General features: G+C 44.8%; 1 protein-coding gene across 5 annotated transcripts in view; it reads left to right on the top strand.

Annotated features, from left to right (window-relative positions):
- The window catches only part of LOC147030358 (kelch domain-containing protein 3-like), a 63874-nt gene that overhangs the window by 10681 nt on the left and 38388 nt on the right, over window positions 1–14805 (top strand). For 2 of the 5 annotated variants that reach the window (XM_085874314.1, XM_085874315.1), the window contains 5 exons: window positions 2459–2534; window positions 4902–4954; window positions 5157–5271; window positions 5463–5640; window positions 13059–14389. In XM_085874314.1, coding sequence (XP_085730440.1) covers window positions 2459–2534; window positions 4902–4954; window positions 5157–5271; window positions 5463–5640; window positions 13059–13644 — 1008 coding nt within the window. In that variant the 3' untranslated portion in view covers window positions 13645–14389. Of the gene's footprint in view, window positions 1–2458; window positions 2535–4901; window positions 4955–5156; window positions 5272–5462; window positions 5641–13058; window positions 14390–14805 lie in introns of those variants that run through there. The other 3 variants (XR_015056322.1, XM_085874318.1, XM_085874317.1) reach the window with 2 other exon arrangements.

Below are 14805 nucleotides of genomic sequence, written 5' to 3'. Positions count from 1 at the left end.
TAAATCGATTATGAGCTTTCGAACCACATAAATTGATTATTTGCTTTCCAACCAAATAAATTGATTATTTGCTTTCTAACCAAATAAATCGATTCATAGCTTTCTAACCAAATAAATTGATTATTAGCTTTCTAACCAAATAAATCGATTCGTAGCTTTCCAACCAAATAAATTGATTATTTGCTTTCTAACCAAATCAATCGATTCATAGCTTTCTAACCAAATAAATCGATTCATAGCTTTCTAACCACATAAATTGATTATTTGCTTTCTAACCAAATCAATTGATTATTTGCTTTTTAACCAAATAAATCGATTCGTAGCTTTCTAACCAAATAAATTGATTATTAGCTTTCTAACCAAATAAATCGATTCGTAGCTTTCTAACCAAATAAATTGATTTTAGCTTTCTAACCAAATAAATTGATTATTAGCTTTCTAACCAAATAAATCGATTCGTAGCTTTCTAACCAAATAAATTGATTCACAGCTTTCTAACCAAATAAATTGATTCACAGCTTTCTAACGAAATAAATTGATTACTAGCTTTCTCACCAAATAAATCGATCAGTAGCTTTCTAACAAAATAAATTGATTATTTGCTTTCCAACCAAATAAATTGATCATGAGCTTTCCAACCAAATAAATCGATAATTAGCTTCCCAATGGTACCATTTTTATTTTTCTATTAGAGCACGAACACTTCAGAATACAGCGTGGCAGACGCATGGATGGACGCTTCTCATTTTAGTTTCGATAGGCAGCAGCTTCTGCACTATAAACAAATTGACCAGGTAGTTCACATGTTTCATATAAAAGGCCTTCGGACTGCAAATTGCAATGGTCATTTTACAATTTTAACATTTACAGTTTACAATTTTTACTTTGATCTAAGACTCACGCTGGAACTTGTACTTCAATAACTTGCAGGAAAAAGACATTAGTACACATAAATGTACTTCAAGGTGGATTACAAGGATGTTGGTAGACAATGGACAAAAACATATAGTATATGGGATTCCGATTTGGTCAGTATTGAACATCTTTCTCATCAAAGTGCTGCTCTGCGCAATAACAATTAACAGATAGGTAACGGATATTTGTTTTAAGTGGCATCATTCAAAGCTTTACCCTTCTAAATTCTAAAACACCCACTCTAAATTTCCTTCCACTCTTTTAAGGTATTTTATTTAGATTTTAAGGTTCATGGAAAAGTTAGGTGACACAGGGTTAGGGGCATACATACTGGCAGTGGAAAGAGAAGAGCAAGTATATGAGGGAATGACAAAGTAAATGCAGAAAAGTTCAAGTAGGTGTAGGATTAAACATGAGATGATGATCATCATTTCTTGTGCTGAACACGGCTGCTAGTTTGCATCACTGCTGAAAGCATGGCTGTGCTGCTGATGCAGTGCCAGCTGTAGGTTAGAGCTCGAATTTGTAACGTGTTCAAGGTGCTGGCAAGAATTCGCCTATTCTTAATTAAAGACACCAGATGATCTTTAACTTCCAACAACGAATGCTAGCATGTGGGTCCTCCATCTCAACATCCTTCAGGTGGAAGATTCACTCATTGATGCCATGCCTTGCATGTGAAACATCAGGATGGCAGTTTGTAGCTGGGCCCAGATTTGAATGCAGGCGAGACAGCTCAACATCATACATACATGTGCATACATGAGTGTGCATACATCAAGACTATCCTGTCATCCGACGTGATGATAAGTGGATGCTTTAAATAATCGAAGGGATGAGCAGGACTGGACAAATGCTGGAAGGCAGTTCCACAGAATGGAGATAAGGGAGACAAATGTTTGGATGGGAGCTGTCTCTCTCAATATAAGAATATAATAAAGGAGTGGGATGTATGGCATTTAATAGTGGGGCGCTAATTTGACAGATGATTGAAAGAGCTGACGATGGTGTAGGATTGGAAGAATCGGGTGGTTTAATGTGAGGCGGGGGAAGGGAAGGGAAGTCCAGAATTGACTCAGAAATCTGCCAATGGTGGGTGAAGAGTACACCATGAGCTTTGACATCCCATTTGGACATTCCCCATCGGAAATAACAGACCTATCACGATTTTTACTAGATTTTGTAAGTATATTGATCACTTCCGTCATCTGTTTGTGTGTGTGTTTGTTTGTTTGTGTGTGTGTTTGTTTGTAGGCACGATAACTCGAGAACGGAAGAAGCTACCAATGTCAAATTACACCACGTGATTCAGGAGGGTGATGGCTAGCGCTGATTAGATTTTGGTCAAAATCGGTCAAAGGTCAAGGTCACAGTGAGGTCAAACATTCGATTTTTGATGGTTTGGTACAGAATCATCGTAGAAACTTCTGGTTTGTGTCGCTACCTTCTCAAGAGACAGCTTTTATTATACAAGATCAGAGGTCAAGTTGACGATTTCGTAAGTACCAGTCTATGACTGCTCGTTTACTTGTTTATTTGACAGAACATTCTGGTGGTCTTTGGTGGATTCCCAGAAGAACCTTGGAACAACATTGCTCCTCATTGGGAATACTCCATCGGTGAGCCTTGACGTTTTATGGACTTCATGCACACATCTTGGAATTTAAGCATAATATTGGTGTGGAAATGGTTTCTAAGGGTTAAGATTGTGTTGCTTCGCAATAGCTGTTTCCATTGTGCATGTTTAGTGTACCCCCACACACGCAAAGGGAAAAGCGGGGTTAAGCAATTCGTTCACTTTGTCTGTCTGTCTGTCTGTCTGTCTGTCCACAAACGTCAGTTTATGATCGAGGAACAACTTAATTTCAATTTAATGTTAAATTTTGACACAAATCGGAACATGAATCGGAAAACAAACCTGCAGTTTATCAGTATTTTGGCTCCGGACTCGTCCCGATTGCACATGCACAGAGAGGAGTGAGATGTTTTTTTTTTCTGCCTGTCCAGCAGTCAAACAATATTGAAACACATTCCAAACAGGAAACTTACTGTTTTTAAGGATGTCATGAAGGACACAAATAACAGGCATGAATAACTAGTGTGACGTGTTAAATAAGGTGGTGTGAAAAAAATGCTGCAGCAACGGCGGAAAACTTATGAAAAAAAAATTATTTCTACATTTTAAATCGTTATTTTATTTCCATTAAATTATAGACTTGAACACTGCAGAATACAAATCGCCTTATTGGCAGCTTCAAAATCCTTCCGTTTAGCAGTACTTGGACAAAATATTACGGTGTCTGAAATCATCACAACCAATCAAATTTGCAGCTCTCAGACCCCACCCATGCCCTTGCTTCTCAAAACTGTTTTGGGTAAGGTGTTCTATGAACTGTAGCTTCATTGTGATATGAGTATGCATTGATATTTATGTCGAAAGCTGTCATCTTCCCTCCTTAATGTTTGTGTCTGAAACTGCTTTTTCCCTTAAATCCCCTTTTAATATTCTTTCCTTTGTAACCCGTCTTGTATGTCCTTTTATTGAGATTCGGCCTCACATTGTTGCAAAGGCACTCTCATGGTTCCATACATCCATCCATCCATCCATCCATCCATCCATTGGGATCACACTCTGTGAAGAGCGTTGGTGCTGACTAAGCAGTCTCCTAGGCGATTGGGCACAATCCTGGACGGGTCACCACTTCGACACATGATACCAGCAAGCTGGCACTCATTTTTCCGACTTCGGAAGGATGACAGGCCGAGTCAACCCCACCTGATATTAATTCAACAGAAGTAGCGGAATTATCCACCTCCAGGGAAGTAGCGGGATTCTCCACCTCCAGGGAAGTAGCGGGATTCTCCACCTCCAGGGAAGTAGCGGGATTCTCCACCTCCAGGGAAGTAGCGGGATTCTCCACCTCCAGGGAAGTAGTGGGATTATCCACCTCCAGGGAAGTCGCGGGATTATCCACCTCCAGGGAAGTAGCGGGATTATCCATCTCCAGGGAAGTAGCGGGATTATCCACCTCCAGGGAAGTGGCGGGATTCTCCACATCCAGGGAAGTAGCGGGATTATCCACCTCCAGGGAAATAGCGGGATTATCCACCTCCAGGGAAATAGCGGGATTATCCACCTCCAGGGAAGTAGCGGGATTATCCACCTCCAGGGAAGTAGCGGGATTATCCACCTCCAGGGAAGTAGCGGGATTATCCACCTCCAGGGAAGTAGCGGGATTATCCACCTCCAGGGAAATCTCGGGATTCTCCACCTCCAGGGAAGTAGTGGGATTATCCACCTCCAGGGAAGTAGTGGGATTATCCACCTCCAGGGAAGTCGCGGGATTCTCCACCTCCAGGGAAGTAGCGGGATTCTCCACCTCCAGGGAAGTAGTGGGATTCTCCACCTCCAGGGAAGTCGCGGGATTCTCCACCTCCAGGGAAGTAGTGGGATTCTCCACCTCCAGGGAAGTAGCGGGATTCTCCACCTCCAGGGAAGTAGCGGGATTCTCCACCTCCAGGGAAGTCGCGGGATTCTCCACCTCCAGGGAAGTAGCCGGATTCTCTATCAAGGAAACTTTTCTATCCAGGTCACCTCTCCATTTGCTGACATTATCTGTTTGACCAAAACCTTTTTCACACAGGATGTTCTCAACTCAACTGGCGATTTCCTTTGACATACCTATCTCTCGTTCTCATGGTGGTGTTCCTGTCCATGTTCATAACTATTCCTCACAACCCAATCCCATGGAGTATTTTTGGCTTTGTCTCTCTTGGAACAACCTCTTGTTTCTGCGTAAAAATAACAAACATTTGATTACACACACAATTATTCATGTGCAGGTGGTGCAAAATTGCCCCCCTCATATTTTATCCTTGTTATAGCCTGCTTATTTTGTGCAAGTATGGTGTTTTGATTTTGATGAGTGCAAGCCAGGCTGTAGTTAGATTTTCTCCTCCTGTCCTGTTGTTTTGTCATTTCCTAGAGGAGCACGAATGGACGAGGCGATCGCAAAGTGACAGCAAGATGGAGAGGCAGGTATTGGTTGGAGATTTGCCTCCACATTGGGAAAATAACTGTAATTAGGCTGCATATATTCCTTCAGTCAAGCCCCAAGCATTGGCTCTGAAGTTTTCAGTTTCATCATCCACATAAATAATAATTAATTGCTAATAACAAAGCCTTCCTTGTTTCTACTGAATAAGATTCTACTTACAAGGGATGGTGATATTTTGTACAGGTTCCCAGTAACCGTCGTGGACACAGCGCTGTGTTGTACAACCATGTGATGCATGTGTATGGTGGCTACATGGACCGCGGTGGCTCTTCTGATGAATTCTGGATGCTCGACATTGGTACATCTTTAGATTTACAAACAAAGCTGTTTGGCCACTATGTTAAGGCTTTTGTAACATTTGCAATTCTTGATTCTATTTTATTTTTAAAAAAAGAAAAAAAAGTTTTAATTGTTCCAGAACTTTTGAAAACCAGACAGTTTATGAGGAAAAACAAACGGTTCTCCCATCATTGTTCCTTTTCCTGACAGAAAGCGGTGAGTGGCGTTTGCAGAGAGGTGTTGCTGGCCCCGGTCCCAGGTACGAACATGCGGTTGCTCTTTGGCAATCTCGCATGTTCCTGCACGGTGGGCTTCAGGGCATGTGTGCAAGTGCTGATCTGTGGGCCTGTGATTTGGATTTGAAGCTGTGGACACGTTTAACCACTCGGTAAGTCATGCTTTGGCTATAAGGCATGTATTGAGTAGGGAAACAAAAAAAAAAATTGTGGAATTTTTGATGACCTCGACACCTCCAAACCATTTACAAGAGTTCAGATATGAATGCGAAACAGGCCAATCCTATATTAAAATATGTCAGATAAAAATGTCTTTCACACTTGAATTAAAAAAATAATTATTATTAATAAGGTCTTGGTCAGGAATGGTGCCCTCAATGTAGTTTACTTCAATATACCATGTGCTGGCTGTGCGACAAGATCCTTGATCAACCATTCATAACTCATGACCATCATCAGCCTGTTGTACATTAACTCGGTAAAGGACACCATACCTATTGCTGGCTTATTCCACACCTGTACCATATTTAATTGTCAGGTCAGGTCAAGTTTGGGAGCATGTGCCGCAGCACGTTGATGCATCCACTTTCCGCTGGCACTCCAGGGGCCTCCGTCTGGCCAGGCCGATGGATGCCTCCTCAGGCCAATAGATGCCAGGCCCATCCCCTTCTCCTTGAGATGCTGATCAACCTGCTGCAACCACGAGGCACGTGGTTGGCTCATTGGCCGACTCCACTCACAAGGCTCCTTGGCTGAGAGAATCTAGTGAGCAGGATCAGCGTCAGGAAAATGAGCCACAAAATGAGCCATACAGCCGCAGCTGACGCTCATGGACTATGCAGGTAACAAATCTCATTTGAGTGTATCTCAGAAACCGCTCATTGGACACAAAGTCTGACCAGTGATAGCCAAGGATTCTCCGAAGAGACCTGGTACCAAAGGAATTAGGTCTCCGTCTCAGATCCCTGGTCAGAGTCCAAGTCTCACATCCGAAAAGCAAAATTAGAAGTACCAAGGACCTGAAGACTCGGACTGTCGTCTTCCTGCACAGGTACCAACAGCGCCACACCCCATGATCCAGTGAATCCACGACTCCCCAGGCCCGACCAGAGACATTAGAGACATGAATATCACTGACAAGGTAAGTGAATCTTTCCGTGGCCTCAGCATCCTCACCACAAACAGGTACGGACAAGATTGCAGCATCCAAGATGTCATTGAAAGCTTGGATCTTAGTTTTGACCGAGGAAACACATAACCCCAGGGACTCCGACTCCTCATTCAGCACCTCGAAGGCCCCCAAATGGATATCCAGAGTCTCTGCAAAGATGACTGCATCATCTGTGAAATCATGGTCAGAGATCTTGACATTCCCAAATGATGCACCGCAGCTTGATCTCTCCGACATCCTCCCCAGAATCCAGTCCAAACAAGCGTTGAAAAGTGTGGGGGCCAGTACACACCCCTGACGAACTACAGTAACAACTGGAAATAAGTCAGAGATGGTACCACCACATCTCACAGCACTCTCAGTACCAGAGTGTAGTTCAGACATCAGATTGATAAGTTTTGGTGGCACCCCGTGAAGACCAACAATCCTTCAGAGCGCATCTCAATTCACTGAATTGAAGCTTTGCAGAGATCAACATCCGCTGCAAGCAGCCCCTGCCGAAACTCTTGTCTGTGTTCGGTGACGACCCGAAGAGCAAGGATGCGGTCAATCGTTGACCTCTTTGGTGTAAATCCTGACTGCTCTGGGCCCTGGTGCTCAAGAAAATGTTGGCTCACCCATTCAAGAATTATCCGAGTATAGACCTTGCCAGGCACTGAGAGCAGCGTCACCCCTCGGTAGTTGTTGCAGTCTTGGTGATCACCCTTCCCGGAGAGGGACAATAAGGCTCCTCTTCCAGTCAGTTGGGATGATGCCTATGTTCAAGGCAGATCACATAACTGCATGCAACAACACGAGTACAGCATTCCCACCAGCCTTGAGAAGTTCAGCATTGATGCTACAGATCCCTGGAGCTTTACCTCATTTCAACCGGTTCACCGCAGCCTGTGTTTCCACAAACGAAGATTGATCACAGTTGATTGGAGGGTCAACAATTGGGATAGTAACACCCCTGACATTCAACTCAACAGCTGGTGAGTCAGCCTGGTACAGCTTCTCAAAGTAAATGGCCCAGCGGGCCTTCACTTCGGACTCCTCTGTCAAGAGCCTACCACCCCCCGCTCGCACTGCAGTACACCGAGGGACGGGCTTGGATGAACGCAATGCGTGAATTCCCCTGTAAGCAGGACGAGAATCACTTGAGTGCAGGTGATGCTCTACCCCCTCACAGATTCCTCGTACATAGGCCTCCTTGTCCACCGTTGGTGCACGTACAGTTTTATGCCTCAACTCCCTGAACAGCTCAGCTCTTCCATTCAGCCTGGCCCTGTGACTCTGGTCAATGGTATCCAGTGTCCCTTGAGAGACAAAATTCTTCTTCGCCCTACGGTGAGTTCCAAGACATCCACCGGCAACATTAAGGATGGTGGCCTTGAAGGCGCTCCACAACTCTTCAGGATTCCCCAAAGCACCCAGACCCCTCAAATCTCCATTCACCCTGTTTGCAAACTTCTCAGCTGCCCTCTCATCCTTGAGCTTGTCAACATCCTGCTTAGGCTGGAATGGTATCATTCTCCCACATTTGAAGCTGCAACTTCAGAGTTGCTCCAACAAGCCTGTGGTACCGTGAGGGGGGTTGTATTTGACGAGTGGTTTAATTAACTACTCGTCAGATACAATCCCCTTCACTGTAAAAGTATCAGGAACTGGATAACAGTTTTGACAACCTGAACCGGACAAGTTTCTGGCAACCCTAGACTCTGATTCGGCAACTGAACTGGACGGCATCAGCTCAGGTGTCCTAAAAAAAAAAACCTGCTTTTCTGCTGTTGCACTTCCTCTCTTTACCATTTTCACCCTGCCATTTACCCTTGGTCCTCTTCCATCTGCTTGGAACTCGGCTGACATCACGGTATTGCATAAAAAGGTGCATAAACGGATCCCTTTACCTAAAGTCCAATTAGCTCACTTCCACTCATCAGCAAGGTCATGGAATCCATTATCGCAGGTGACATAAAATCATTCCTTTTGTCCAACAGCCTCATCTCAGATCATCAATTTGGATTCAGATCTGGTCACTCCACCTTTGACATGCTGCTTCTACTCACCCAACAATGGTGGAGGCCTACGATATCAGACATGAGATCAGGGCCGTCTCTCTGGACATATCTCGAGCTTTCAATACAGTCTGGCATCCCACCTTACTCTTCAAACTCTTTGCCTTTGGAATCCAAGGTCAACTCCACTCTTGGATTGCAGACTTCCTCCACTCACATAGCCAATGTGTGGCTCTGAAAGGAACCCTTTTGTCTCCTCTCCCTGTCAAGGCTGCAGGCAGTGTTCTGGGCCCCATCCTATTCCTAATTTTCATCAATGGACTCTTAATTTTCCAAAACGTCCTCTTTATCTCCTTGCTGATGACTCCACCCTCTGCAGGGACATCCCTCATCCTTCAGATAGACAGACAGCAGCCTCTTCCCTCTGTTCAGACCTTGAACATTTTTTTCACAAACTGGTCAAACACTTAGAATATGTTTTAACCCTGAGAAATCTCTGTCCGTCTCCCTGTCTCTCTCCAAAAGGAACGTACCAAAAACCTTCCCATCCACTTTCTCAACAACCCTCTCAAAGAAGTTCAGTCACTCAAACTCTTGGGTCTCACTTTCAGCCATAATCCCTCTTGGGCAAGCCACATTTCAAAGTTGGCCTCCAAAGCCAGATGCTGACTGGACATCCTCCGTTATGCAAAGTCCTTCTTTGGCACACCTGAGCTCCTATCCACCTCCAACGCTTTCATCCACAGCTTGATAGAGTGCTGCTCTCTCCTCTGGGCTGGTGTCCTTGCCTCGCACCTTGCTCAGCTTGATTCCGTGGAAACCAAGGCTTTCAAAGTCATTGAAATCTCCCACAATGCAGTTGCGTCTATGGACCTATCACCTCACCATCGCCGACAGAACAGTGGTCTCTGTCTTCTTCCTCCTCCTTTCTGTTCTTGCACCCTTTGCCCTCTCCGTGCTATGTCACCTACTCGGTATCTGCAGGACGCACGCGGTTCACCAGCAACCCCCTCTGAGTGAAACTCCCAAAATCCAGAACCACTGCTCACTTCCACTCATTTATTCCTCTTTTTTTTTCCAACACGTGGAACAAACTTCCACATTCTCTTCAATCTCATTCTAACCTCCAGGTATTCAAGACAGCTGCTCAACACCATCTTAAATCATTCCCCATCCAAAACCATGATCTTTTCTACACCCATTAAACCACCACCACCTTCCATACTTTTTCTTCTGTATCCATCTTTTCCACCCCTTGCGTTCTCCCCTACCCCTCATTGTTACCTACATCCCTTGTTTGTCTATCTCTGTCTATTTTCCCCCTTCTCATGCTGTTCCGTTTGTTGTTGCATCCTGATTCGTTCTGTGTTTTAGGTGTTCTACGAGCCTTGTCGATGTATAAAATATATATACATACATACATACATACACATACTAGTGGGGCATGCTTACACATTGTAAGCAAAATGAACCGTGTTTCCCCATTGTCCCGGAGGTCGCTCACCTGCAGTGAGCACGACAAGGCTGCACTTACTTTTGGATATTTTCATTGACGGATGCTTTCTGAGAGTTTTGTGATCCCCCCCCCCCCCGGTGTATTGGCTTCGATGTCTGTCCGCACGCAAAATTTCAGCTTTCTATGTCACGCAGAAGTCTATGTCTATGTCTTTGTCACGCAGCTGTCTATGTCAGCTTTCTATGTTCTATGTCACGAACATTAATATCAGTTAGTTAGTGAGTGGTTAGGATGAGCTTTATATGTTAGATACCAGCAAATACAACCCGTTGCTTCGCTGATGGGAATATTAAAAAATGGGGGGCGGGGGAGAGGGGAGAGGTGGGAGGTAAGGTCAAAGGAGTGTGATAGGGAGGAGAGGAGAGAGAGGCAGACAGGGAGAGGGGTGAGAGACAGAGACAAAGACAGAGAGGGTGGGAGAGAGAGAGAGGGACAGGGATGTGGGATATGGGTGAGAGAAAGGAAAGGGGAGGGAGATTGTGGGAGGGAGATTGTGGAGGGGAGAGTGTGGAGGGGAGGGGAGGGGGAGGGGGAGGGGAGAGTGTGGAGGGGGATGGAGGGGAGAGGGGGGAGGGGGAGGGAGGAGAAGAGGATACGGAGGGGGATTCCAGCAGATGTATCACCCAGTTTAACATCCATCCGAGAGATGGCACACCCATTGATGAATCGCTCTATTTGTGAAACAACAGGATATATCCCCCCTCTCTCCCATCCCTCCCCCTCTCTCCCCCTGCTCCTCCACCCTAAGGGGATTGTTAAGGACTGACAGTTGTTTTGAGTTTCAGGGGAGAGAGAGAGAGAGAGAGAGGAGGTCGGGGTAGAGAGAGAGGGGACAGAGGGATAGGGGTGGGAAAGAGAGGGTGAGACAGGGAGAGAGTGAGACAGGGAAAGGGTGAGACACAGAGCGGGGAGGGGGGATTCTAGCAGATGTGACGTCCAGTTTAACGGCACATACGTTGATGAATCACCGGCCCTGCCTGTGAAACACCGGGATGACAGTTTATAGCTGGGTTGGGATTCTAACCCAGGCGAGACTGCTTAGAGCAAGCTTGCATACCTCTTAGCTATCCTGCCATGATGTCAACGAAACAATTTTTTTTTAATTTGCATTAAACGCGGGGCCATCGTAGGCAAGTGGCCCCTGAACATTGCTCAAGCCGATCGATATGCAGTATTCAGTGACAGTGCAAATATTGTAGAGTGCTTGCCAAGTGGCTTCCGCACTCCAACAAAATGGTTCATGAGGAACGGTTGGTTCGCTTGGTCACCGAACTGTCATGAGACACACACCTCCCGGAGACACCTAAAATATCAAATATGTCCAAATTGGACAAATGAACCCTTTTTTTTAAAGAGTTGGAACTGCTGGTAAGTTCAATTGTGGAACTTAAATTTTGTAATTCTGCTTAGTTTAAAAGATTCTCAAGGTTATGACGTGCGGAAATGAAATTAAGCCACGAATACTGGCATCTCTGGGCATTTGTGTCTGAAGCAATGCAATGTATCCAGTGATTTGTGGCTATGATGAATAGGCATTCGATAATATGAGTGAGGAAAGTGGAGAAAAAAAACCCAAAAAGCTTAATTGTTAAGAAATCATTGTGGCCTTCTCCCAAGTCAAGGCATGGTTGAGTTGGCCAAAAAACGTGGTGTATTCAGTCCCCAGCAAGATAACCCCGGAAATGCCTTAAAATCTCATCAAGAGTGAGGTGGCTGAGGATGCGACTTGATAAAGGATATAATTAAAAAATACACGCCGACCAAAACATAACCTTTCGCAGAATGCGAAAGTAATAAGGCCGTTATCGTCAAAAGGGGTCTTGCAATTAACCCAAACGCCCAATTTTCACTCATGCACTTCCTTGGAGTTCCCTTTGTGTGCATTGAAAGTTTCAGGCTGCTCGGTTTCATGGTTTTGGAGGAGACACACACACACACACACACACTTATTTGTATAGACTATAGATATAACAGAATGAGGATGCCACGTGGCATCTCATCTCGGATCCACAAACATCAGCTCTGGACAAGTCGCTATGACAATTACAATTACAAGGATAAACCTCCCATCATGCACAGACTGCTAAAGGCAGATACTGCTGCTCACGAAAGGCTTTTAGAAGGTTGGTTATACTGTGGTGTACCAGGCACTGTGGCATCTGCTCCTTACTGATTGTGAAGTCGCCAGAGCATGCTTGTGGATGGTGCTCCTCCCCCAGGCGAGCTGGCTTGTAAAGGTCAATGAATGCAATAATTTTCTCATGCCAAGTGCACTATGGCCTAGAAATATGCACACTCACCTCGGAGCTGTTTATCCTGAGCTTGAATCATGATTCGGCTACAAAGCGTCAACCTGGTGTTCCACAGGTAGGGCGATGCATCAATGTGTGTTGTGTTCCTCAGGTGGACGTTAAACTAGGTGTCCCGTCTACCAGCATGAATTCGTAGGCATTAATATAAAGTGTGGAGGGGGAGGGGGGAGGGGAGAGTGTGGAGGGGGAGGGGGAGGGGAGAGTGTGGAGGGGGACGGGGAGGGGGAGGGAGGAGAAGAGGATACGGAGGGGGATTCCAGCAGATGTATCACCCAGTTTAACATCCATCCGAGATCAAAGATCCCATGGTGTACTTTAGGAAGAGTATGTGAGCTATCGCTGGCACCTTGGCCAAATTCCGAATTCCTGTCCTGACTTCCTGTATCAGAGTGGCCACCCATCCAGGATTGTAACCCCTGCAAAGAAACTGCTTCAGCAGAACCAATGCTCTTTAGAGCATGGTACATTAATCTAGTGTTCTGTGGGGACTGTCGTGAGCAGCAGTGTGCTTTTTGGAGTTTCCATAGCCAGACTTTTATTCTTCTTTGAAATAACCATGTCTTTCTCTCATTAGCTCAGGGCCTGGTGCACTGCATGCTCACTGTGCTTGCGCCTGTGTGGATGGGTTGCTGGTGTTCGGTGGGGAGCGAAAGGGTTGCGTACTTTCTGAGGTCTGGATTTTCCACCACACGAGCAAAGTGTGGGCCCAACTGAAACTGCATCCCGGCATGCCCAAGCCTCAACCACGACTCCAGCACACAATGGCCACAACTGGGGAAGAATCTCTGGTCTCGCACCGTGTATCTGCGCAGAAGTTTACAAACAGGATTTTTCGCATGAGTGACGCAAACACCGATCTGGATGGTGACTTTGGGCAACTGGAGGGAGAGACACTTCCGGGAATGCTCGTCAAGACCCACAAGCTCCTCAGAACCAACCATGAATCGCGAGAAGGTACAAATCATGATAGAAGTTCGGACAACTTGCAAACGAGCCTGGAAACATTCTCACCTTCCTCGAGTGTGGGTCTGGATCACTGGGCACCTGACGAGTTTCATGTGTTTGTAATCGGTGGAGGGAAGAGCCATAGTACATCTTCCCTGCTGCCTGAGCATATTGCCTTCGGAAAGTTGGTATTGCATCTCCCAATTAAGCATTGAACCATGTGCTTTCCCTCCCCACCCCACCCCCACCAACACTCCCTTCGTTGTTACTGTTTGAGCTTAAGCATTTCTGTTACTGAGTTATTTATTTTGGGAAATGTTACACTTTTAAATATTTACTGTCAGAACAAGTTGAAGCTTGCAGTTACTTTTAAGTTTACAGCTCTGCACTTGTCTTTTCTATACTAATTTGCATTGAAAATTTTAACTAATTTACCTTGGTGAAAATAACTTCCTTTATAATTTGTGTTCCACTCTAATAAGCCGGTACCTTGTTTTACATACCAGCAAAGGTACTCGGCGTTGCCAGGTCCCTGCTCCCACTCTCCCCCTCCCTCCCTCTGCCCACCACACCCCAACCATTTTCCTCCCTCCCAGGATCTCATGTACATCTTTTGGATTACCACAATTAAGCACATATTTAGACAAACATTTTATTTATCAGGCTGCATAATATTGAACAGAAATATCAACAAAATTGAACATTATTATTGTAATTCTTTTGGGGAGACAACAATGAATATTTTTCCATCAAGGGCCAGAACATGAAAATTGTTACAATTCAAGAGCAGCCCACACATTGACCATGTGAAAAAGATATTCAAAATCTGTTTTGTTGTCAGACAATAGGAACACACTCTCAAAACAACTATATAGGGATATGGAACAAAATTGCTTGTTTTTACATTTTGTAAAGAGTAAATGAATTCAAATATCGTTACAATAAAATACTGAAAATGGAGGTCTGGACGTCTTTTTAGCTCGCCTGTTCGAAGAACAGAGAGCTACAGCGATACCCCCGGCGTGAGCGTTCGCGTGAAAATGTTAGTTTTTGGTGCAAGTTATTTCCTTTCTGTTTTTATCAACCACACTATTTTTTACTGATTACAATATACAAATACATATATTGCTTTAAAATTATTTGGATCAGACTTCACTGCAATGCGTTATAAAAAACTAGTAAAGGTGCCCGTCTTCGACGGACGTCACTGGCAACATATGGTAAAAGATCGATAACATGAATTAATTTTAAACAATATATTATATCATTTTTATCCATTGATTTATGAGGATGTTCAATATCACTGTTAGGATCAAGGCTTGGGCTTGGACTTGGGGGGATGCTTGCAACAGAATTTTCATCAGAGGAGTGACTTG

This window comes from Eptatretus burgeri, chromosome 3, assembly GCF_056783735.1.
Source record: "Eptatretus burgeri isolate ZD-2024b chromosome 3, Ebu_testis_v1, whole genome shotgun sequence".
Lineage (NCBI taxonomy): Eukaryota > Metazoa > Chordata > Myxini > Myxiniformes > Myxinidae > Eptatretus > Eptatretus burgeri.
The sequence above is the reverse complement of the archived record's forward strand: the minus strand, read 5'-3'. Positions and strand labels throughout refer to the sequence as shown.